Here is a 25,730-nt window from a genome sequence, read left to right as displayed (position 1 = left end):
AGAACCAATTTTTTGTTTTGTCAATTTTTTCAATTGTTTCTTTTGTTTCTGCCACAGTCTGGCTGGGCATAAAATCACGAGCCACCACAGCCTTGTAGATTCAAACAGCAATTCTTTATTCCCGAACTCACACCGGCACTCTATAGTCACGTTCTGGGACAAATCCATGTTCTGGGCAAAATCCCAAATACTCTCTCAATCCCGGGAGAACTCAAGGGGAACTCAAGGTGCAGGCGCGCCTGAGGCAGCAGGATACTCCCTAATCCCAGCAGGATACACCCTAAACCTGGATCCGCCCTGGTCCTTGAGCAAGGTCACCTTACATGCAATGTCACTGCAAATGACCTGGGTCATGCCATGCGTCATACCTACTTGGCAATGGCTCTCAGTAGTTTCAATTTCATCTCTGATTTTAATTATTTCTTGTCTTCTACTGCTTTTGGTGTTGATTCGTTCTTCTTTTTCTAGGGCTTTGAGATGTAATGTTAGGTCACTTACTTTTTCTTCTTTGAAGAAATGAACTCCATGCAATGAATTTTCCTCTTAGTACTGCCTTCATAGTGTCCCAAAGATTTCTATATGTTGTATCAGTTTTCTTATTTACCTCTAAGAATTTTTTAAACTCCTCCTTGATGTCTTCTGCAACCCATTGTTCATTCAGTAGTGTATTACTTAGTCTCCAAGTGTTGTAGAAGCCTTTATTTGTTATTTTATCATTGATTTCTAATTTCATTCCATTGTGATTGATAGAATGCAGGGTAATATCTCTACTTTTTTTGTATTTGTTAAGAGTTCTTTGTGACATAATATATGGTCTTCTCTAAAGAAGGATCCACGTATTGCTGAGAAGAAAGTGTTTTTGCTCATTGAAGGATGAAATATTATATATATGTCAGTTAAGTCTAAGATTTTGATTGTATTGTTGAGTTCTATAGTTTCTTTGTTAAGCTTTTGTTTGGAAGATCTATCCAGTGGTGAAAGAGGTATGTTAAAGTCATCCAGAATTCTTGTGTTGTGGTCAATTTGACTCTTGAACTTGAGAAGAGTTTGTTTGATGAACATAGATGCTTCATTGTTTGGGGCATATATATTTATAATTGTTATATCTTGTTGGTGTATGATTCCCTTGAGCAGTATGAAATGTCCTTCTTTGTCCCTTTTGATTAACTTTAGCTTAAAGTCTACTTTATTTCATATGAGGATGGAAACTTCTGCAGTCCATGTGAGTGGTATGATTTTCTCCAACATTTCATCTTCAGTCTGTGTTGTATGTCTTTTCCTATGATATGAGTCTCTTGGAGGCAGCCTATTGTTGGGTATTTTTTTATCCCATCTGCTAGTCTATGTTTTTTGATTGGTGAGTTTAAGCCATTAACATTTAGGGTTATTATTGAGACATGATTTATATTCCTAGGCATTTTTGTTTATTTTTGGTATTTAACTTGACTTGGTTTCTCATTTGATTAGTTTTTCCTTTAGTGTAATACCTCTCTCTGATGATTTTCATTGTTGTTTTCCATTTCCTCTTCATAGAATATTTTGCCAAAGATGTTCTGTAGTTCAGGTTTTCTAGCTGTAAATTCTTTTAATTTTTGTTATTATGGAAAGTTTTTATTTCATCATCAAATCTAAAGCTTAATTTTGCTGGATACAAAATTCTTAGTTGGCATTCATTTTCTTTCAGAGCTTGATATGTATTGTTCCAGGATCTTTTAATTTTCAGGGTCTGGGTTGAAAAATCAGCACATAACCTAATTGGTTTCCCCCTATATGTAATCTGATTCGTTTCTCTTATGGCTTTTAATATTCTCTCCTTATTTTGTATGTTAGGTATTTTCATTAAAATGTGCTTTGGTGTAGATCTGTTGTGATTTTGTACATTTGGTGTCCTGTAAGCCTCTTGAATTTGGTTTTCCAATTCATTCTTCATGTTTGGAAAATTTTCTGATATTATTTCATTGAATAGATTGTTAATTCCTTTGGTTTGGAACTCTATTCCTTACTTTATCCCCAAAACTCTTTAAATTTGCTCTTTTTATGCTATCCCATATTTCTTGAATATTCTGCTCATGGTTTCTTTCTTTCACTGGTTTCTTCTTTTCACTCTGTAGTCTACATTCTTTTGAAGGTTATATATTTTGTCTTCATTGTCTGAGGTCCTGTCTTCCAAGTAGCCTAATCTGTTGGTGATGCTTTCAGTTGAACTATTAATTTGGTTTATTGTTTCTTTCATTTCAAGGATTTCTGTTTTTTTTGTTTGTTTGTTTGTTTGTTTTAGCCCCTCTATCTTTTGTTTTCTGTATTTGCTTATGTAGCTCTTTGTCGAAATGATCTTTTGCTGCCTGTATTTGCTCTTTTATATCATCCTTTAATTCACAGTACATCCTGAACTCCTTCTCGGTAATTTCATCTGCTGTGCTAGCCATGGATTCTAATAATATGGTATCTTGTTATGTTTGGGGCACTTTCTTCCCTTGTCTTTTCATGTTGCTCATGTGTCTCCCTTTCTATCTCTGTGGAACTACAGCATTATTGTTTTTACCCTATAGGCTTATAGTACCCCTGTAGGGTTCCAATACCTTTCCTTTGAGGGGAAGGACAATGTTAACAGATCCCAATATAAAAAAAAATACCACCTAAAAACAAATAGTTGTTATTAAGACATTTACAGTTTGGTCATAATGTACACAAAAGGTGAATTCAATTATTATCTACAATATAATCAGTAGGTTTGTAAAAAGGTTTACAGTTTCTGATGGTGGACAAAGAACCAAGGGTGATGTGTAGGAAGATATGCTGAGGAGGTGTGAGATGATGATAGAGTTATTAGAAATCCTCTTTAGAAACCTAAAGAAGAAGGTTAGTAGCAGGACAATAGAGACGTAGTAATCTTAGGTAGATAAGTAAGAGGGAAGACAGTAGAGTACCTAAAACAAACACACATTATATATTAAGAAAAATTTTAAAAATGTTAAAATAGTAAAACTTGGAGAGAAAAAAAAAGAAAGAAAAAATATACAACACAACTGTAATATCCTATTCAATAGTCTCAGTCCTCAGTTTCCTAATTTATGCAAAGTACTTGGTTTCACATATGTTGGGCATATGAGGGTGGGAGAATAAAGAGGGAGAAGAAAGAAAAAAGTGTTGAAGGAAGAAACAAGGATTGTTTTGGTTAGAGATTAGTATCTTTCCTCCTTTCCTTCTCATTCAGTAGGTGGGGTGTTCTGTTCTTAGTTGGTATCTCTGCCCTCAGGGTGGTGGGGGTTACCAGGTATGAGGGTTGATCTTGGGTGTAATTGGAGGGTGGGGTATGGCACCCACCTGTCCTGTTGGGAGACCACACCTCAAGGATCTCCTTTGGGGAGTGCTCCTGTGATGTGGGTGTCTATTCTTATCTCCTCATCTTGTCCTTAGACCACAAAATTCCTGTCCTCTAAATTTGTCTCTAAAGTGTATCTCCCTCATCCCCACCCCTTTTACTTTTTAATCATTCCACTAGTTGAGACCCCAGCCACGGGGCAACACAGAATGCTGCTTCCCTCTGGCATGCCATCTTGGATCCCTAGAACCCTTTCTTCTGTCCTTTAGATCCTCACTTCAGTGACCCTTCCTCCATGGAATCTTCACTGTTGCCTCTTTGGAAGTGATCTCTTTTTTTCTGTATGCTTCAAGATCTTTATTCTCATTACTTCTTCCTTTTGTATTTCTTTATGTATGTCCCTATTTTCCTTCACTTGCCTATAAGCACTTTGAGAACTGAGAAATACTTTGTACTCCAAATATTATTGCACATAATAGGGAATCATAAGTATTTTGAAGATAATGAGTAAATGAATATTTTAAATGCGTTTAGTCATCCTTTTTCAAGTCCTACAGATCCAAACCTTATTTTGTCTTTTGCCCAAACCTGCTGGAAGCATTTCAGTTTCCTTTCTTGGTATGGTCCTCTTCTCCTTATATTTGCTGCTTTTCCAGTATTTATGTGTTGCTTTACCAGTGAGATGCCTCACCAAAGAAGCATCTGCCCAGGCTTCATCTGAGTACCTATCTTTAAGTTCTTGGTTTTAATTCCAAAGTTCTGCAAATGGCTTTCCTTTATTTATTTATTTATTTATTTTCATTTTTTAGTGTATTATCTCTATCACCTGTTATCTGTATTTCAGACAGTGAAATAAGAGATATTAGCACTACCTACCCACTCATTTTACTTTTTATCCTACTTCTACTTTCTTTTTCTCAGGCCTTTCTTATTCTTATTTCTATCTATTCTTTGACAAAATTGACATCTTCACTATAAAACCCTTCTTCAATACTTAAATGGAAAATGATCTCTCTATCCTTTGACTTCATACCTGTTTTTATTGAAAGCACATTGCCTTCATTATTGTGAGAGAAAGGATGATGTCATATCTTTTTATATCTCCTGGAACACTGTTTCTAGCATATAAGTAGACATTAAATATGGATTTGTTAAAAGGATGAATAAGAATATTTAAAGCTTAGATTATCTCTCTAGGAACATTCAGATGACTCTTGAAATTATATTAACTACTTTAAAAAGATCCATTATCTCTCATGAAAGAAGGTACCAGTATTTATGTGGTGCTGAGGATTGAACCCAGGGCCTCACACATGTGAGGTGAGTGCTCTACCACTGAGACATAACCCCAGCCCCTGATTATTCTTTTATTACACATTTTAAACTTTGTTTTGGATCAGTCATTCTTTTAGTATGTCACATTAAGAGAAATGTAATAATAAAATATGATTTTGTTGATTTGTATTTCATCAATTATGAAACTGAATACCATTACATACTAATTGGGTTTAATTTTTTATAAGCTCAACCTTGATTTAATCAGTTGTTCACATTATAGCTTTAGACTAACAGATATATTCCAAGGAGAACATTTAAGAGACCGGAGAGAAGTATCTCATGATAGCCAATAAAGTTAGTTCTCATATTTCTTTAAAAAGTGCTGGAATCATACTTCCAGGAGTTAGATTTATGTCTTACAGCATCACATCAATGAGTCATTTTCTATTAGTTATGATTTAAAATTTCTTTTCCTAGGAGAAGTGAAATATTCTAGCACTTACATTTCTGAGAGTGGATAATGTCACTTAGCAATATACCTCTTTATGAAGACCTTTGGATGTCTAGAAATTACAGTTAATGCTTATTGTAAAAGGAGTAATTCATTGAGAGTATTGACTTTTAAAAGTCTTTTGTTCTTTCAAGGTGGTTTCCAGAAGTACAGAATATTTATTACCAAGGTAATAAAAAAAAGCAATTGCCAACCAGTGACAACAGTGCCAAATTGGAATCTTTTTTCAACTGTGCTGCAACACTTATGACTTTACAGCTGCAGGACCTCACTTTAGCCTCCATGCAAGATTTCACAGACTTAATTGCACAACCCCCTGTAAGTATGGTTCAGTACACTAGTATGCATTTAGTAACTTACTTATTTTTTCTTTCAGAGAGGAAAATGACAAAATATCTTTACCAGTGAAAAAAACAGAATACATATTTAGATCTATTGTGCTCATTTGTTAAATTAAAAAGCTGGTGTCAAAAAAAGTTTGTGTCCAATTGTGAATTCAAAGCTAGCCTCAGCAAAACCAAGGCACTAACCAACTCAGTGAGACCCTGTCTCTAAATAAAATACAAAATCGAGCTGGGGGCGTGACTCAGTGATACAATGCCCTTGAGTTCAATTCCCAGTACCCCTCCCCCCCAAAAATTGGTGTCAACTTGCATATTTAGGATATATGATTATTATCAGTAAAGATTAAGGAAAATAAGTAAAAAATTTCCACAATTAGGATACCTGGATTATAGAGGCTGGGGAGAGTTTTCATGAGGAATGTTTTCTCTTTCTAGAAAAAGGTTTTGTTAGGTATAGTATGAACAGGGTATTGGAATTGGAATGTTTTGCCTGGGACTTATTCTTGAATGATCCTAAAGCGTGCTACTAAGCATCTTCTAGGTTTTTTTTTTTCCTGGTACTTTGACCCTATAGTTAGCCTATAGGCCAAGTGGATAGTAGATACCAACAAATATAGTTTGCAATCACTCTTACTTTCTCCTGTAGAGCTCCTCCTTGGATTAACTGTCTAAGGTGAAAGAGGAAGTATGGGTGGCTTCCCATGTATTGTAATTGGAACTGGTGTGCTCTTTATCACTATATATATATATAAATATATATATATATATATATATATATATATGTGTGTGTGTGTGTGTGTGTGTGTGTGTGTGTATGGTTGTTTAGTTATGAATATTAATATGAATATTATGTTATATATACATATACATATATAAATTTTTATTTTTTGTAGGATTCTGTTAGAGCTTTTGAACATCCAGGTTTCATCATGAGGCTGATTCTTGAGAATGATGCCATTACGTTTGAACCTGACTTTAATGACTATATAGATATCTTTGTAAATGTTTATGCTATCATGATTAAGGCTGTCAGTTTTGTGCCAAGAGTTGAGACAAAATTGTATTCTAAGTGGGTAAGTAACAAGAAACTTCTGATTGCTTTAATTTGCATAAGGTATTCACTTGAAATAACTTCTGAAAGTGTAGACAGGTATCCTTTGTTTCATAGACTATGAATGGCTCAGTAACATTGGCTTATAAGAAAGCTTTGTTTAAAAACAGTTATCATTTTCCATCAACTTATCATATATATATATATATATATATATTTTTTTTTTTTTCTAGTCTACTATTCCACTAAGGGGAAGGAGTTAAAGTTGTGATAGGGTTTGAAGCAATTGATGAGTGTTTACTGTGGGTCTCATACTGTTTGCTATAGCACTTATTCAATTCTGTAGACCTCCATTATGCTTTTCTAGCTCTGTAAAACTATCCTGTGGCTGATTACCTTTCTTATATTTTTTTTCCACAAATAGTGAGCTCCTCTTTGTATATTTTAAATTCATAGATCCCATCTATGACATTTCAACAGTAGTTACTGCACTTTAGTACATTAAACAACCATGCCTGAAGATTTCCTAAGCTTACAAGTTTTCCAAGGTGGCAATTCCAATCTGTAGTTTTCTTCTGCTTTTTTATTTTTAAAGTAGTTTACAAATATTTCACCCATACAAAAGAGTACAGGATATTAGCATGTAAAGGTTTACATGGTAATAAAGTTAACATCTGTTTTAGCTATAGCCCATCTTAAGGGAAAGGATGATACTGATAATTGAAAGCTCTCCCTCATTGCTCCTTCCTATTTAGATCCCTATTCTACTTTTTAGCAGAATAATCACTATCCTGACTTTTGGATTTATTATTCATAATTTTAAAAAATAAACTCTCTGTATGTCTATAAATATCTAAACAATTTCTGTTTTGATTTTTCATATCTTTGTTATAAGTATGAAAAATCATCTTTTATATCATTTGTGACTTGATTTATTTCACTTAACATTATGATTGTGAAATTATGCATATTAAGGGTTTTATCTTCACTTCTGAGTTTCTAATTTTTTTTTCAGGAATTCCATTTATTTTTCAAGAAGGCCTCATCATTTTTGATAATCTTTTGTATATCATCATGTGTTCATTAAGCTTTTATTTTTCTTTATACACATTAAATATCTGTTATATTCTATACTTAATAATTGCAATATATATATGGTCTTTGCTATTCTAATTCTGCTGTTTGCTGACTCCTGTTACTAGTGTTCTTTTTCCTCTGGATATTTTTCCTTTATTATTATGGGGATGGATATATATATATATATATATGTATATATATACATATATATATATGTATATATATATGCATATATATATATATGAACTTTGTGCAGGAAAGTCTTTGAGGTTGTGGTTTAAGTTGATTCTTTGGAAGTTGCACATAGACCATGGAATTATTTTTAACTAACTATTATTTTCCTTGATTAACAATTTTGTGAACAACACTGGCAATTACCAACTCTGTTTGAGAACAAGCTCAGGGTTCTAAATTCTTAAGGCAGCCATTTTTTTTCCTTCACTGAGAAATCAGGCAAAAGCAAGACATTTCTCTTCTTTTTCTCCCCTCATGCAAGGATTCTATCACCTTTTAGTATTCTGAAGATTTGTCTCCTCAGAACCATCATTTTATTGTGTCACCTTTCATTGTTCTTCATTTTATGTGTGGGTACGAAATATGACTTCCTACCTTGGTCAGTCCTGAGAGTTTGTCACCCCACAGCTACTTCCCACCTCCTATTTCCACCTTGCTGGAGACTCAAAAGTGAAGCTTAGAGAAGGAGATCAGTGCCATTCCCAGGGCAGCTGCTCACTTCTGCAGACTGTGATCTATCTCAAGTCATGCTCTCTCCTATTGGCCCCTTAAATTTTTGTTTACTTAGGTGTACATTATAAATGATAATTTTAGTCATTTTATGGATATCTGTTTCTCATGTTGTCATAGAAGTCACTCAAGAAACGTAACTGTTCACTTTGTCCTTTGTGAAATTCAATTCCTTTATTACATTTTTTTTTCATGTAAGACTTGAGGTAGCATATGAAACACACATATACAATAAGTTACCAAGGTGAATTAATAAGTTCTAAATAGATAAAAGTAATAATTGTAATTATCCAAATGAGTACAATTACTATAATTTTATGGTTATAAAATATGACTATAATCTTCCTGATTTCTAAAACATGAAAATGTGACAAGTTTAAGTTAGGATTAATATAATCAATTTAAACTTCTCAGGGGAGAATGATATTTTTTCCTGGTATCAGATTTTGAGAAAAAGGTTTTTCATGGGGCATGATACCTAGGGTAACGTATGAATATTACCTGGTGATATTTTAAAAATACAAATTCAAAGGCTCACCATGACTACTACCCCTAGCCTTAGGTGATTCGTGAAATCAGATTTGGAAACAAATGATAATAAAGTGTCTTGAATAAGATAATTGCACATAGTCTCAATGATCTTTGACAGCAATTGCAAAAGTGGGATTTATGTTGCTGTTTTATCACAACTTTTGATAGGAACTGAAAATGAACTAAAAATACACTTTTTTTTTCATGGAAGGCAAACCTGCAAGAAGCCAGTGCACTGAGTCCAAGCATGTAACTTTATCAAGTCTAATTTGATACGCTTTAGAGCACCCGAGGTGTTTCATACAAAATATCATTTCTTCTAACTCTTGACAGGAGCTGATTAGATTTAAAAAACACTTTCTAATGTAGTTCTGAAGTCCTGGTATCCAATTATATTAAGAAAGATAAATCTATAGACTTAGACTGTTAGTAAATTTAAGAAACATTCTATAGTGAATATTAATGAGTTTCATACAAGAATAAATAATTTCACATTGCATATAGTATATCATGTGATATAGATTGCATTATCCTAAAATTTATTTCTCAGAAAAGATGAGAACCAAGCATCTACTAAGCCCAGGGGTAAAAGTAGCTGGATTCATTAATATTCTTGTGAAGCTTCACCAGTTCTAAGCAAAGTGATTTTCTGAAATGCACACTAGAGGGCATTGCAGACAAATGCCCCCAGCTGACAGAAAATTTTACAGTTCTCTTAAGGAACCATTTGATGTGACGATTTTGAATGTTTTAGACTATTCACACTAATTTTCATTTGTTACAGTTAAAAGTTTCTTCCTCTTGACAACAGAGCATAAATATTTTTAAGAGTTACTAAGTTCAGATAATAAACTATATCAACATAATTACTTGTCCTCATATTTGAGAAGGGAATAGAGGCAAAGTGTTGAGATTTTTCTGCTTATTTAAACGTGTCATCTGGTCCATTCATACCCATTGCTATTCTGATTATGATAGCAGAATAAAAGTTTGCAACTAAGGATTTTAGTATGGTCTGGTTGCTGTTCTCAGGCTCAAAGATTGAAGGTCAATGAATGAGTCAACAGTCATTCTTTGTTCTAGATAAATTTCTCCTGAAGGTCAAGAAGTTCTAGGATTAAAATGTATGATGATATGACATAGAACTAGTGAATTTTCTTTTAATACTATACAATGTAGACATAACCTTATAAAGCTAGCATGTACAATTGCACAAATAAAATGTGGATTTTTCTGTCTTTATGTTCTAAATCTTATTTTGTATAGATTTTCAAGTGACTACTCTTTGATCCATACATAAAAACAAAATACAACTAGCTAGCCTTAAGGAAAACAAAATATTCTATGAAACCTAGATTTTAAAACCCTGCTGTGATTAGAATGAATATCTTCCTATAGAGATTAGAAAATAAAAATTTAAAAAAGAAAGGCAATATTATCATAAGGTTAGTATTTTTACAAAGACAAATGATATGGTTACTTTATTTGAAATAAGTTACGTTGTCCCCACCTTTGTTTAGGAAAGTAAGTCTAAACCAACAACTTTGAAGCCCATAATTCTGGATGAAATTGTCGAAGCTCACAAAGCAAAGATTAAGGAGGTGATTATGAAAGAGAGTGTGGCACCTACTGAACACCTCAGGCTCTATGATAAATATGACTTTTTAATTACCAAACAAGCTGAGAAAGATGCTGATGATTTCCTTGCAGAGAATCATAATTATGAGAGAATAATAGAAGAAATTCGCAGATACCAAAAACTAATTGATGAAATACAGTACACATCTAGAAAGGTAAATGATTCGTTTTGTGCAACAGTTATCTGTACCCAACAATCTTTCTCCTTTTTTTATTAACATGTAGTTTAGAACATACAGAGAAAGAATTAGAGCATTACTATCACTAGGAACAAATTTATCGAGTTTAGGATATATGCCAATCATTGTGATAAGCCCTGGGTATTAGGCGGCAGACAGGACAGATAACAGTTCTTGTGCTCATGTAGTGGAGACATTATCTTGTAAGACCTTCATATAATTTAACCCTTCTTTCTCTCAATCCCATGAACTTTATCCCAATCCCATGCTTACTTCTGTCTAGTAGGATAATGGTAACTTAAAATTTTCTTCTTTTGTTCTTTTTTTTTAATCAACATTCTTCTAGTTTTCTACCATGCCCCTGTATTATATTTTGTATACAGAGCAAATGGAACATTTGAAATCTACTTTACCTATTTAGTAGTAACTCAGTCTCCAAATTGTTTTTATCTATTATTATTCTAAAAGAATTGGCTTCCAGGATAATAATTTCGAGGAGGTTTATCCAGAAGATAGTTGTAAAATATCAGAAAACCCTCTAGGCATCATGTTTGAAGAAAAAAACAACAACCTTATTAGATCATACTTACAAAAATCAATCGTATGAGAATGGAAAAATATGGGAATCTCATTAATTTTTATTCCATTTCATGTTTATTAAACTTTTAATATGTTTCAGAGTATTCACTTGGGAATGTTTGAAATACACTGTGAAGAATTAATCAGAGCATTGGTAAAACGAGCAGATAATATTTGTGGGAAACTTATAGCAAAAATGTTCACAGATCATCAGGAAGTAAATACAAGGTATTTGTGTGATATTGAATATATTTTTATTTTGGAGGGAATGTCAACAGAATAAACTATCACACAACTAAAGTAGTGGACTAGTGCATTGTCATAATTGATTCAGAAGAAAAGATTGTGCCAAATGTATTTTTACTTGGCTTTAAGTATCATTTCTGGATGTGATTATTAATATTATTTCTTTTTCACTACTAATGTATTCTAATTATATAAATTAAGGTTGCATTAAATTTGTTTGCATTTCTTTTGCACATGTCATAAGGATATTATCTAACATCAGATGTTCTAAATTGTATAATCAATATACAAAGTGGGTTTTCAAAGTGGATTTACACAATAGCTGTTATGGGTTCTCAGGGAATTCTCAAATTTGAAATTTTGCCTTACTAATTACTCTTAAAGGGCATGACAAGTTGTTAACTGGAAATTATTTCTTGACCAACCCAGGATATTTTTAAGAAAGTTGACCCATTTTTATGATTATGGTATTAGAGAAAAATAGATCATTAAAAATATTTATCTTAAGATGTACAAAAGCCTGAAGGAAGTGTTTTTTTTTCTTCCTGTTTTGTCTTTTTTGTTTGTTTGTTTTTAACTTATCCTGTATTAGGCATAGGATCAGACTCTATGAAGTGTGAATTCAACTGCTGAAGGAAGTTACAATGTAGAAAGGGAATAAAATACAAATTGGTAAATTACAGTAAGGTACAGTAAGTTCTGTACAGAAGCACAGAAGTAGAACAGAGAAAGACATGATTAATATTTTTTTCAGGGTGGTGTTTGGGGGTTGGGGGGATTAGGAAAGTCTGCAAAGAGGAATCGATGTGTGAATTTCATTTTGAAGGATGAATGTTCCAGGATAACAATGTAGTTGAAAGAATTTCAGGTAGAGAAGAGAATATATATAAGGCAGTGAGGTATGAAATGGCATGGCATATTCCAAGAACCAGGAGTGGTTTGTGATGCTTTCATAGACATTGTGAGGGCAGAGGGGTGAGGGGGAGGGCTAGTGAGAAAAGACCAGGACTTGGTACCTTAGCTAGCAACAAGATCATATTTTTAGCTTAAAGCACATTTTCCTCTAGAAGTACTAGGAGAGAAGATGCCTTTTACTTACAGTGTTTCCTAGTGGGTGAAATATTTATTTTAATTTCATAGCTGCTTTCCCTGCCTCTTAATGCTCACTGAGCTCATGCCAGTTCTACTTGTTTGTTCTCATTTTCTCTTAATTACGCCAGACTCACTAGATGTACAGAGGACATATCAGGAACCATGAGATAGAATGATCTAAACTTCTTGCCTCTGCATGCTTTCCTCACCTCTACGTGAAGCTCTTCATAGCTGTCTGTCACATTCTTAGAGGGCAGAATCTGCCTTTCGAACTGTAGGTGCCACACATTGCCTCTTATCACTCTGGACCTGGAATCCTCTCTGTATCCTATAGGTCAGACCTCCTCTTTTCTGTTGATTCTTTCTCTGAAGTTTGCAAATGTGTTCACATCCTTCTTCCATCTTCTAAGCCCGACTTCAACCCAACATCATTACCATTACTATTCTTGTCTCCTTCACCTTACAGCCAATCTTTGTGAAGAATTTTTCTGGACTTCCTTAGCTCATGCTACTCTTTTCTTTCTCTTTACCCCCTACCCTGAAGTAAGTTCACCATTTATATTGGCCACAATCCTAATCAGTAAGAAAGATTTTCATATTACCAGAAGTTTGTAAGAATGCAGGTCCATTATAACCGTTTTCTCCAAGTGGAGTTAATCACTCCCTCTCTTTGGGCCATCTCAACTAAATTTCTGTTAGAGCCCTCAAAACTCTAGGTTGAAAATAATCATTTTTAGTCCTATCTTCATAGTGGATTTTGAGCTTCTTGAGGGCCATTACTACAGCTTAGTCATTTCTGTGTCGCTGTCACTTAATATTGAAGTTGAAAATGTAATAGATGATCCCTAAATTTGTATTGAACAAATAAGTCGATGAACAAAAATTTGCACTTAATTTATTAGATGTCATATAAATAAGTTATAATCTTTATTTGTTATGCAGCAAAACACTATGTAAACAGGAGTGTATTTTGAAATGAAATTTGATCATGAATTTGTAAGATTGATTTTTTTGTCTGGTGTTTCAGATTATGTGAAGAATTTGAGAAAATAGCTGAAAAAGCTCTAAGCACTCCTCCAAATACAGCAGAACTAATGGAAATGAAGGTATTGTCTATATAAACACATTATAGTTGTGCATCAGTTCATTATTGACACGATAATTCAGAGAAACAAATCATTCTAAAAGTTGAGACAGAAACTAAAAATAATATGGACTTTAAAAACGCTTAGTTCATGCATCTGCAATTTGGTAATTTAGGCTGGACTCTCTGGGGTGGTTCTTCTAGTTTTGATGGGGTCACTCATCACTCAGTTGGATTACTCACTACATTGGCTCAGTCAGCTCTCAGTTGGTTTGACTAGTATAACTGTGGTTCAGAAATTTGGCTTTGCTCCAACTTTGGCAGGCTCACCTGGGCTTGTTCTCATAGCATGATAGACAAGCAAGCCTCATTGTCTGAGTGCTCTTCAAGTTCTTTGCTTGTATCACATAGCTAACATTCTATTGACCAAAGCAAGTCAGAATGAGAGGACGTTACAGGGCCTGCTGGAGAGGTGAAATATTAGAGCAAGTAATGCAATTGTCTACCAGAATATTTTTGAGAGCACTATTAATAATTATTACCATGTTTACAGATATAAATAAGAACTGTTCAAGGCAACCTCAAATGAATGGTTATCCCTCCATTTTTATCAACAAATGTTTAATTCCTCAGCAAATATTTTGTTTTTTGTAAAATCTACATTTTATTAAATATTAAAATCTCTGTGGTAATTTTCTGAAAAATATTGTGTTTTAAGCATAGAATTTATGGCACTGAAATTATTAGATAAGTTTTAGTTTGATTGTTTTTCATGTTACTTCTGTGTTTTAAATCTACTCACCATTTCATGAAACTTCCTTTTCATTTTGGTAACACCAAGCTTTTATGTAGCATTGCCAACTGCTTCATTTTACAGGTCATATATTGTAACTTTATTATAATAGAAATTTTAGTAGAAGATAATATACATATTGGATGATTAAGGAGTGATTTTATAGTATATTGACAATGTGGGGTCATTTTATAATTTTGTGGAAAGTTACTTTCTACCTCCAGCTGCCTCCACTGTTTATTATATGCTCTAAGCAATGTGTCTTTTTTTTTTGTTTTTGTTTTTTTCTGCAGCAGTTGTGTCTGTTGAGGTGCAGTTTCACTGATGGCTATTTGACTATTAACTATCTTTCCAAGTAGATTGCAAACTTCATGAGGATGTTCTGTTCTTTATCCCTCTACATTGCCAGCACCTAGCACAGGTCTTGACATATGGTTGGTTGTGCAAAATGTAATTCTGAAAGAATAAGTGAAATCACTCAGAGAGCATCTGCTGTTGTCTTCCAGCAACCCACAGCATTCCTCTGTACTTCCCCATTGCTTTGCTTTTTGTATGTCGTTAAGTATTTTCTAAGTTTTTTTTTTTCTGCCATTTTGGTGAGGTGCTTGGAAGGGAGGGAGGAGAATTGATCTGAGCTGCAGTCCCTTAGTTTGAACCAGAAGCCTTCACCTCTAATAAGTCTGCACATACTTATACAGTGTATTTCCATGTCTAATTTTTTTTTAATTTTTTATTGTTGGCTGTTCAAAACATTACATAGTTCTTGATATATCATATTTCACACTTTCATTCAAGTAGGTTATGAACTCCCATTTTTACCCCATATACAGATTGCAGAATCACATCAGTTATACATCCATTGATTTACATATTGCCATACTAGTGTCTGTTGTGTTCTGCTGCCTTTCCTATCCTCTACTATCCCCCCTCCCCTCCCCTCCCCTCCCCTCTTCTCTCTCTGCCCCCTCTACTGACATTCATTTGTCCCCCTTGTATTATTTTTTCCCTTCCCCTCACTTCCTCTTGTATGTACTTTTGTATAACTCTGAGGGTCTCCTTCCATTTCCATGCAATTTCCCTTCTCTCTCCCTTTCCCTCCCACCTCTCATCCCTGTTTAATGTTAATCTTCTTCTCATGCTCTTCGACCCTACTCTGATCTTAGTTACTCTCCTTATATCAAAGAAGACATTTGGCATTTGTTTTTTAGGGATTGGCTAGCTTCACTTAGCATAATCTGCTCTAATGCCATCCATTTCCCTGTAAATTCTATGATTTTGTCATTTTTTAATGCAGAGTAATACTCCATTGTGTATAAATGCCACATTTTTTTTTATCCATTCATCTATTGAAGGGCATCTAGGTTGGTTCCACAGTCTTGCTATTGTGAATTGTGCTGCTATGAACATCGATGTAGCAGTGTCCCTGTAGCATGCTCTTTTTAGGTCTTTAGGGAATAGACCGAGAAGGGGTCCATGTCTACTTTTTGACGTAAGCAGTTCATTTTGTTATTTTTGTTTTCCTTCAGGCTTATATCCAGAAAGCGGAGGCGGTTGAAATGGTTGAATTGGGAAATAGATTAGTGGATTCTAAAAACTGCCTTGCCTTCCTCATTGAGTGTGCCAACTTTTCTCCAGCAGACATTAGGTTAAATAATAATGTTTTCCAGTGGTATGGAAGAATGGGAGAAATTTTTGATGAACACAGAAAAATTATTAAAGAGAAAACGGAACAATATCAAGATGGCCTTAAGGTTGGTATTTTAATATTTTAAATTATTTTTATTTTGAATTTTAAACTTTTCATAACATTGCCAAATCTTTTATTTCAAAGGTCATATATTGAGCTTTCTTACTTTATAAATTGGATTTCTGCTTATTGGATATTTAACAATTGAGTACCCTATTATCAGTGTGGGGTCATTTCTTGATTTTTCAAGGGAATAGGAAGAAAACATTGGAATATTTTACCCACAAGTGACTGTGACCATATAAGATTTTTAATGAAAAAAGAAACACTGGTAATCTTATATAGTTTATAGTACTATTTTTAGTCTTTTAAATTTTTAATTTTTTTTTATTGCTTGAACATCAATGCTCTGTTTGGCAAAATGTCCCTTCATACCTCATAATCACCAAAACTCTCCTAAACATTGTGACCAGAGCATTTTCTTTTTGTTTTTGTTTTAATCTTTCAAATGAAGATGGTTTGTGACTTACCTTTGTGTACCTAGTCAGCCTTATCTCCTACCTCTCTGTACTCTTTGCTTGTGACTTTTCTGTAACCCCAAGCAACATCTACACTCCTGTACATCTCTCATCTCTTGCACATTGTCTGTGTTCACTCTGGAACACACTCTGCTGCCACCATGTGCCTCTCTAACACAATTTATTTTCTGAGAATTCTCTCAGATCTCAATGCAGCTTTTCCTTTGCTCTCCTTGCATTTTTAACCCATGTCCACCAAATGAATGATCTGATCATTATGTTACTATTTTCAGGTCTGTCTTCCATTAGATGGCCAGCATCTTGAAAGCAAGGCTGTTTCATTTTTACCTTTCCTCCTTATATCCTGTGGGCTAGCACAGTGACTGACACACGTCTTTTTGTCCGTTTTTTTGCTGCTGTAATAGAACACCTGAAAAGAACAAAAGTTTGTTAGTGTTCTGGAGGCTGAGAAGTCCAAGTTTGAGAGACCCACATCTGGCAAAGGGCTTCTTACTGTATCATCCCATGGCAGAAGGCAAAAAGGCACTTGCATGAGAAAGAACAAAGGAATTGCTCAGGGGGCATAGGGAACCAAACTCATTTGTTTTTCAGGAAACCACTTCTGTGATAACTAACCTGTTCCCATGATAATGGTATTACCCCATTCATAGGCCAGCCCTCAGGACCTAATCACAGCTTAAAGGTTTTACCTCTCAACAGTGTTTCACTAGGGATCAAGTTTTCAACACATGAATTTTGGGGGACACATTAAATCATAACACATGCATATGGAGCACCATGAGCACTCCATAGCTACTGTCTGAATGAATGTTTAAATTTTTGTCTCATTTTATAGATGAGTGAATTAATTCCCAAAGATTGAGAGACTTGTTCCAGGTCAGACAGTTAAGATATCCCTTGATTACCAGCATAGCTGTCTTTCTGGGCGATGCTACTGAGAATACAGTTAATTCACAGAATATGTTATATGGAAAATTAATCCATAGACTTTAAAAATCAAATTATTTTAAACTGTTAAACTGTGTTTTATATTTCTGTTTCACATTTATACCATTTCAAAAGCATTTTTTTAAATGTAAAAAATGGAACTAAGGCAGTAGCTCAGTGGCAGAGAGCTTGCCTAGCATGTGTGAGACACTGGATTCAATCCTCAGCACCACACAAAAATAAACAAAAAATAAAATAAAGGCATACTATACTGTCCATATACAACTAAAAACCAAAAAATAGAAAATATGAAGAGTAAATATTAGATACTTGAATTACAATATAATGGGGTCTTAGAAAATTGCTAGGTGACACAGAATTATCTATACTTTATTGTAAACTATACTATTACAAAAAACTACATGTAATGTTCATGAATTTTTCCTCTTATTTTCCTTTCTGGCTGGTCCAGACCCATAAATTTGCCAGGAGGCTAGAGAAAACAGGACAACCACCTAGAAAATCTATATAATAGAAAAACTATTTTTAATAACCCATATTTGACTTTTGAGTATTTCATTGTTAGCTATTTTTTAGAGCCATTTCATTTAGGATGACTTACCAATGACAATTTTATAATAAGCTTTTCTCATTAAAAACACACACACAGGGCTGGGGCTGGGGCTCAGCGATAGAGCACTCATCTCTCATGTGTGGTCTCTCATGTGTGAGGCCCTGGGTTCAATCCTCAGCACCACATAAATATGAATAAAATAAAGGTATTGTGTCCATCTAAAAAAATATTAAACACACACACAGATTTTATATCAGAATGTTAAAATTTTAAGTTTTGAAATCTGAACTTATTCTGTTGTGTGTTAGAACTCCTTACAAAAATAATACAGAGTAAACTTAAATCTGGAAATTCGAGAAATCTTAGCAAATTAAGTTCAAGGTTTAAAAATCCTGCATATTTTAGATCTTACTCATCTTCTGAATGATCTCTTCATATTTTGTCAGTAACAAAAATATAATAATAATTCTGATAACCCTTAAAAATATTTAAAATTTCTCTTGATGCCTAGGGTTTTTAACTTTTAAAAATAGTAACTGCAAATTTTTTTTTTATTAGTTGCGGTGTGAACGGTTTGTGGAGGAATTGGAGAGTTATGCCAAACAGGCAGAAGAATTTTATACATTTGGAGATCTTCAGGATGTACAAAGATACCTGAAGAAGGCTCAGACACTGAATGCCAAATTGGATTTAGCAGCAGACAAGGTATAATTTTAAATTTAATTTGTTCAAATGAAAAAGAATGGCATTTGTATTGGGTATTCACCTTTAAGAAATAGATTCAGCTGGGTGCAGTGGTGCATGCCTGTAATCCCAGTGGCTCAGGAGGCTGGGGTAGGAGGATCATGAGTTCAAAGCTAGCCTCAGCAATTTATAGAGGCCCTAAGCAACTCAGCAAGACCCTGTCTCAAAATATTTAAAAAAAAGGTTGGAGAGGTGGCTCAGTGGTTCAGTGCCCTTGGGTTCAATCCCTAGTACCAAGAAATAGATTCAAATAAAACATTTTAACTATATAACTAGAGAATAATAGAAATGGTACAAATAGATTTTACAGATGTTCTTCAAGGAAGAGCAGGATTGCTGTTTTCTATTGGTATTGATTTTTTCGTGGCCTTAGTCTTTTATTTTAAGGATAGAGTCATGTCTAAGTCTGCTTCTCAGTTTTTGCTTTGCATAATTAAATATCAGCATCATAATTCTATCATAAATATAGGTATTGAACCTATATTATTTTAGCAGAAGTAGGCAAATAATAATATCTGGTTACTGTTTAGGTTTTCCATCTTCATAGAAGCCTGGTTAGATTTTTCAGCTCTATTTGTATTTTTTAAAAATTGTCTAAATTGATGCATTATATTTATACATAATAGTGGGATTCATTGTGATATATGCATACATGCACATAACATAATTTGGTCAATTTCATTGCCCAAAGTACCTCCTCTTTTCCTCCCCTCTCCTTCCCCTTGTCCCTTTCCTGTTTTGTTTATGCCCCTTCTATTTTTGTGAGAGTTCCTTATTGTTCTTTTCTTTTATCAAGCTTCCACATTTGAAAGCAAAAATAACCCCTGAATTTTGAGGTTTAGCATATTTCACTTAGCATAATGTTCTCCAGTTCAATCCATCTACCTGAAATTATATCATTTCATCCTCATTTATGTCTGAGTAAAATTCCATTGTGTGAATGTACCATATTTCCTTTATCCATTCATCTGTTGAAGGACACCTAGACTGTTTCCATAACTTGGCTATTGTGAATCAGAATACATGTCTCACAATACTATTCTGATTTCTGTTCTTTTGGACAAATACTAGAAGTGGTATAGCTGGGTTTTAAGGTAGTTCCATTCCTAATCATTTGAAGAAACTCTATACTGATTTCCACAGTGATTATACTAAATTTGCACACCTACCAACAAAATATAAGAGTAAATTTCCCCCCACCTATTCACCAACATTTATTGTTATTTGTATTTTTGTTAATTGCAATTTTAAATTGAGTAAAATAAAATCTCAGTGTAATTTTGATTTATATTTCCATGATTGCTAAAGCTGTTGAACATTTTTTCATGTATTTGTTGGTCATTGTATTTCTTATTTTGAGACATGTCTCTTTAGTTCACTTGCCCATTTATTTATTGAGTTATTTGTTTTTGTTGTTAAGCTTTTTGAGTTCTTTATATATTCCTGATTATTAATTCTCTGTTGGAGAAATAGCTGCCAAAAGATTTTCTCTTCTTCCATAGATTTTCTTTGCTGTGAAGAAGGTTTTTAACTCAATGCTATTTCATTTATTGATATTTGGTTTTATTTCCTGAATTTCAGAAGTATTACTGAGGAAATCAATACTTAATCCTATATGTTGGAGTGGTGACCCTGTAATTTCTCTAGCAGTCGCAAAGTTTCTGGTCAATTTCTCAGGTATTTGATCCACTTTGAGTTGAGTTTTGTTCAGGGAGAAAGAAATCTTGTTTTATTCTTCTACCTATGGAAATTCGGTTTTCCCAGCACTTTTTATTAAAATGGCTGTCTTTTTTCCAATGTGTTTTTGGCACTTTGTCAAGACTCTGATGACTATATATGTGTGGATTTTTCTTCAATTCTTGTGTGTTCTAGTCCTTGATCTTCACATCTATGTTTTATGCCAGTGCCACACTGTTTTTGTTACTATAGCTCCGTAGTAGAACTTGAGATTAAGTATCGTGATATCTCCAGCATTGATCTTATTGCTCAGAACTTTGGTTATTATGAGTCTTTTATTCTTTTGTATGAATTTAAGGACCTTTCTTTTCTAGTTCTGTGAAGAATGTCATTAGTATTTTGATGGGGATTGCATTGGATGTGGATAACACTTTAGGCAATATGGCTGGTTTGACAATATTAATTTTGCCTATGCAAGAACATGGGAGATCTTTATAACTTCTAATATTCTTTTCATTTTCTCTCTTCATTGTTCTGCAAATTTCGTTATAGAGGTCTTTCACCTTAGAAGTTAGATTTATTCATAGGCTTTTGCTTTTATTGAGATTATTGTAAATGGAATTGTTTTCTAATATCTTTTTCAGTGGATTCATTATGGGTATACAGAAGGGCTATTGATTTTTGTACCTTGCAACTCTGCTGAATTTACCACCTCTAGAAATCTTCTGATGGAGTTTTTTTTTGGGGGGGGTCTTTAAAGTATAAGATCATATTATTTGCAATCAGTGATAATTTTACTTCTTTTCCTATTTGTATCTCTTTTATTTCTTTCCCTTGCCTAATTGCTCTGGCTAGAGTTTCTACTATTACATTAAATAAGAATGATGAGAGTGGGCATCCTTGTCTTGTTCCAAATTTTCAAGGAAGTGCTTTAGTTCTTCCCCATTCACTATTGAGTTTGGGTTTTTCCTGTATATCTTTTATGATGTTGAGATACATTTATTCTACCCTTAGCTTCTCAGTGTTTCTTTTGCCCCCCACCCCATCCATTCTTTCTTTTTATTTTCATTATTTATTTATTTATTTTAATTAGGTGTATATGACAGCAAAATGCCTTTTGATTCATTGTACACAGTTGCAGCACACCTTTTCATATCTCTGTTTTTTGTACACGAATGTAGTGTCATATCCTATGTGCAGTCTTACATGTACCTAGGGTAATGATGTCCATCTCATTCCACTATCTTCCCTACTATCATGCACCCTCTCCACCCTTCCTCTCCTTTGCCCAATCAAAGTTCCTCCATTTTTCCCATGCCTTCCCTCTCCAAGTTTTGGATCAACATTCACTTATCAGAACATTGGACTTTGGTTTTGGGGATTGGCTTATTTCACTTAGCATGATATTCTCCAACTCCTTCTATTTACCTGCAAATGCCATGATTTTATTCTCTTTTAATGCTAATATCCCATTGTATATATATACCACACTTTCTTTATCCATTCATCTATTGAAGGGCATCTAGGTTGGTTCCACAGTTTAGCTATTGTGAATTGAGCTGCTATGAACGTTGATGTGGCTGCGTGCATTACTATAGTATGCTGATTTTAAGTCCTTTGGGACTTAAAGGAGTGGGATAGCTGGGTCAAATGGTGGTTCTATTCCACGTTTTCTAAGGAATCTCCGTACTGTTTTCCAGAGTGGTTGTACCAATTTGCAGTCCCACCAGCAATGTATGAGTGAACCTTTTTCCCCCTATCCTTGCCAACATTTATTGTCTGTATTCTTGATAACTGGCATGAGGAAAAATTAATATTGTCAAAATGGCCATATTACCCAAAGCACTATACAGATTCAATGCAATTCCAATTAAAATACCAACATCATTCTTTATAGAAATAGAAAAAGCATTCTCCAATTCTCCTTTGTCTATTAGACTTCTTTTACTTATCTATTAATTTATATGGGATAACTTCTTTATGTTATTCTGTCCTTTTCTTCCCCTTTCCTTTTTTTTTTTTAACTGTAGCTTCCACATATGAAAGAAAACATTAAAACTTTGAGTTTCTGTATCTCTTTCTTTTGGTTAATTTTGCTAAGGGCTTATCAATCTTGTTTATCTTTTCAATGAACCAACTCTTTGTTTCATTGATCATTTGTATTATTTTTTTATTTTCTGTTTTACTAATTTTGGCTCTTAATTGTTTCCTTCTCTCTACTTATTTTGGAATTGGTTTGTTTTTGTTTTCCCAAGATCTTGGATAACATGATAATGGCATGTATTTGGGGTCTTTTTGATTTTTAGTATTCAGAGCTATAAAGTTTCCTCTTAGAACCACTTCATGGTGTACTAGAGATTCTTTTATGTGGGGTCCCTATTCTCATTTGATTCCAGGAATTTTTTTCATTTCTCCTCTTATTTTCTCTCTGATTCATTTAAAGTGCATTTTTAATCTCCATTTGTTTATGTAATTTCTATGTTTTTTCATGCTGTTCTTTTCTAATTTCATTCTATTATGACCTGATAAGATGCAAAGGAATATACAGTTTTTAAAAAAATATTTTCTAAGACTTGCTTTGTGTCCTAAAATATGGTCTGGAGAAGATTTGGAGAAGGTTCCTTGAGAAGTTGAGAAGAAAGTGTATTAAGCTGTTGTTGAATAAACTATTCTATACATGTCTCTTAGCTTCTTTTGACTCATAAAATTGTTTAGCTCTGAAGAATCTTTACTGATATTGTGTCTGAATGGCCTATCAAATGGTATAGAAGTATGTAAAATCACCCCAATATTGTCATATTGGAGTCTTTTGAGCCTTAATGTCAAGTACTGTTTTATATAATTATATGCACCAACATTTGGGATATAAATATTTATGGTTATATTTTTTGTTGTGTTGTTCCCTTTACCAGTATGAAGTGACCTTCTTGTCTATTCTGATTAATTTTAACTTGAAGGGTGCTTTATCAGATATAAAAGTACTTATTCCTGCTTGCTTTCAGTCTCCATTTGCATGGGATATCTTTTTCCATCCTTTTACTTCAGCCTGTGGTTGTCTTTGTCTATGAAATTATTCTCTTGCAAACCACTTGTAGTTGAGTCTTATTTTTTAATTCACTCTGCCAAAATTGAGACACATTTATTATAGAGGGATGTTAATAATAAAAAAGTGTTAATTTGGTCTTAATTTACATTTGCTAAGTTACTCTTATAATGAGATTTATCCTTGCCAGAGCTCTGAAATTTGTTTTTAACTTCTGTGTTATTTCTTTAAATATTTTCTGTAGCGCTTTTGTAGAAACCATGAAGTTTTTAGTTTATGCTTATCTTTGCAGATTTTTATTTCTCCTTTGATTCTGAAGGTGATAGCTTTGCTGGATATAGCATTTTTGGCTGGTACTTGTTATCTTCCAGGGCTTTGAATGAGACATTCCAAGGTATTACTGGATTTTAGTTCCTTATGAGAAATAGGAAGTTATAGGTTTACTTCCAAATGTGACCTGGCATTTTTATTTTGAGGCTTTAAAAATTCCATCCTTGTCCTGTATCTTAATTAGAATATGTTGTAGAGAGGTTCTTTTTTGGTCTTGTCTGTTTGGGGGTTCTATATGCCTCTGGTATCTGGATGTCCATTTCATTCCCAAGCTTTTGACATTTTTCTGGTATTATTTCACTGAAAAGATTGTTAATGCCATTAGCCTGTACTTCAGTCCTATCTTTTCTTTTTCTTAATTGCTGACTGAGTGTTCAAGTTCATGTATATTATCTTTAAGTCCTGAAATTCTGTCTCCTATGTAGGTCTAATTTGTTGGTGAGATTTTCAACTGAATTTTTTATTTGCTTTCTGTCTTTCAGTTTCAAGATTTCTATTTGCTGATTTTTCAGCACCTCTTTGTATTTAAATTCTCATTTGTATTTTTATTTCATCTGAGTTATTCCTTAGATTTTTAAATTAATTGGTCATTTTAATTATCAACTTTTTGTATTCTTCATCTGGGATTTTATCCACATCAACATTTGTAGATTCACTTATTGAGGGGTTGAAATCTTTAAAATCATCTTTTTGGCCTATTTCCCCATGGTTTCTAAGGTCCTATTTTTGCATCTGTTGAGATGGATTCTTCTTCCTCTTTTATGTGGGGGGTCCTTTGGTGAGTAGTTATCTACAATAAATCCTGAGCTGGGAGTATGTCTTATCATCCATGTATTTGAACAGCATAACCAAGTGTTAATTTCAACCTCCAATGCCTCTTTGAAACCACAAATAATAGTGGTATTATAAGAGCACACTTTATATTAACTTATATTAGCATATGCTGTAACCATTAGTATTAATGTTCCCTACAACTCTATTAACAAAGGAGAATCATGGGTGAGAAATAATAAATCATAGGATAAAAAGATTAAGTATTAGTTGTAGTGTATTAATTTGAACTGAAAGATGGAATAAAATAAAGAAAATAGAAGAAAAAGGAAAAAAGAAAGTAAAATGGTGGGGGAGAGAAGGGAGACAAGTTAAAATAGGGAGAGTAAAATGGATGAAGGACAAAGGATGGTGATGGAGATGGAAGAGAAGAAAAGAGGTATCAAGACAGGCTCCAGTTAATTGACAAAATACATAGTATTAGAACTCTGACAAAACACAAATTGTAGGGTGACACTAAGAATCAGTTATCAAGCAGTTAATGCAATAGTTACCATGCAGAAGTTCTGTTTCATTCTTGCTGAGATATTATTAAAAAGGGCCATTCTTTTTAGGATTTTGATTATAGAATCTTCCAACTATGAGGCAGTTTCTGTTATGCAAATATCATGCTATTCATTGTTCTCTGACCCAAGCCAGATAAACTTGTTTTAGGGGAGTCTGTATGCTGTTTCACTCACTCCTTTCCTTGCTATCTCTACTCAAGGGGAGGAGGCTTTGTCTGCTACAGAGCAGTCTGTACTCTCAAAATGGCTTCGTTATTATGTCAGGGAATAGGAGTGCAATTCTGACAGGGCTGCTGACCTATCCTTCATCTGCTCCATCTGTAGATTGATCTGGGTTGCCTTGCACCTTTCTAAGAGCCCTAGGCCAAGTTCAGGGGGAATGCTGGGGGGAATGGTGGGGAAG

General features: G+C 33.8%; 1 protein-coding gene across 5 annotated transcripts in view; it reads left to right on the top strand.

Moving 5' to 3' along the window:
* Window positions 1–25,730, top strand: part of Dnah7 (dynein axonemal heavy chain 7) — a 304,117-nt gene that overhangs the window by 68,388 nt on the left and 209,999 nt on the right. For 3 of the 5 annotated variants that reach the window (XM_048808205.1, XM_048808204.1, XM_048808206.1), the window contains 7 exons: window positions 5,246–5,429; window positions 6,349–6,528; window positions 10,379–10,651; window positions 11,355–11,482; window positions 13,620–13,698; window positions 15,996–16,220; window positions 18,755–18,901. In XM_048808205.1, the coding sequence (XP_048664162.1) occupies window positions 5,246–5,429; window positions 6,349–6,528; window positions 10,379–10,651; window positions 11,355–11,482; window positions 13,620–13,698; window positions 15,996–16,220; window positions 18,755–18,901 (1,216 nt within the window). Of the gene's footprint in view, window positions 1–5,245; window positions 5,430–6,348; window positions 6,529–10,378; window positions 10,652–11,354; window positions 11,483–13,619; window positions 13,699–15,995; window positions 16,221–18,754; window positions 18,902–25,730 lie in introns of those variants that run through there. The other 2 variants (XM_048808207.1, XM_048808208.1) reach the window with 2 other exon arrangements.

The sequence above is a fragment of the Marmota marmota genome, unplaced genomic scaffold (assembly GCF_001458135.2).
Source record: "Marmota marmota marmota unplaced genomic scaffold, marMar, whole genome shotgun sequence".
NCBI classification, from domain to species: domain Eukaryota; kingdom Metazoa; phylum Chordata; class Mammalia; order Rodentia; family Sciuridae; genus Marmota; species Marmota marmota.
This window is presented reverse-complemented; position numbering and strand designations above follow the sequence as displayed.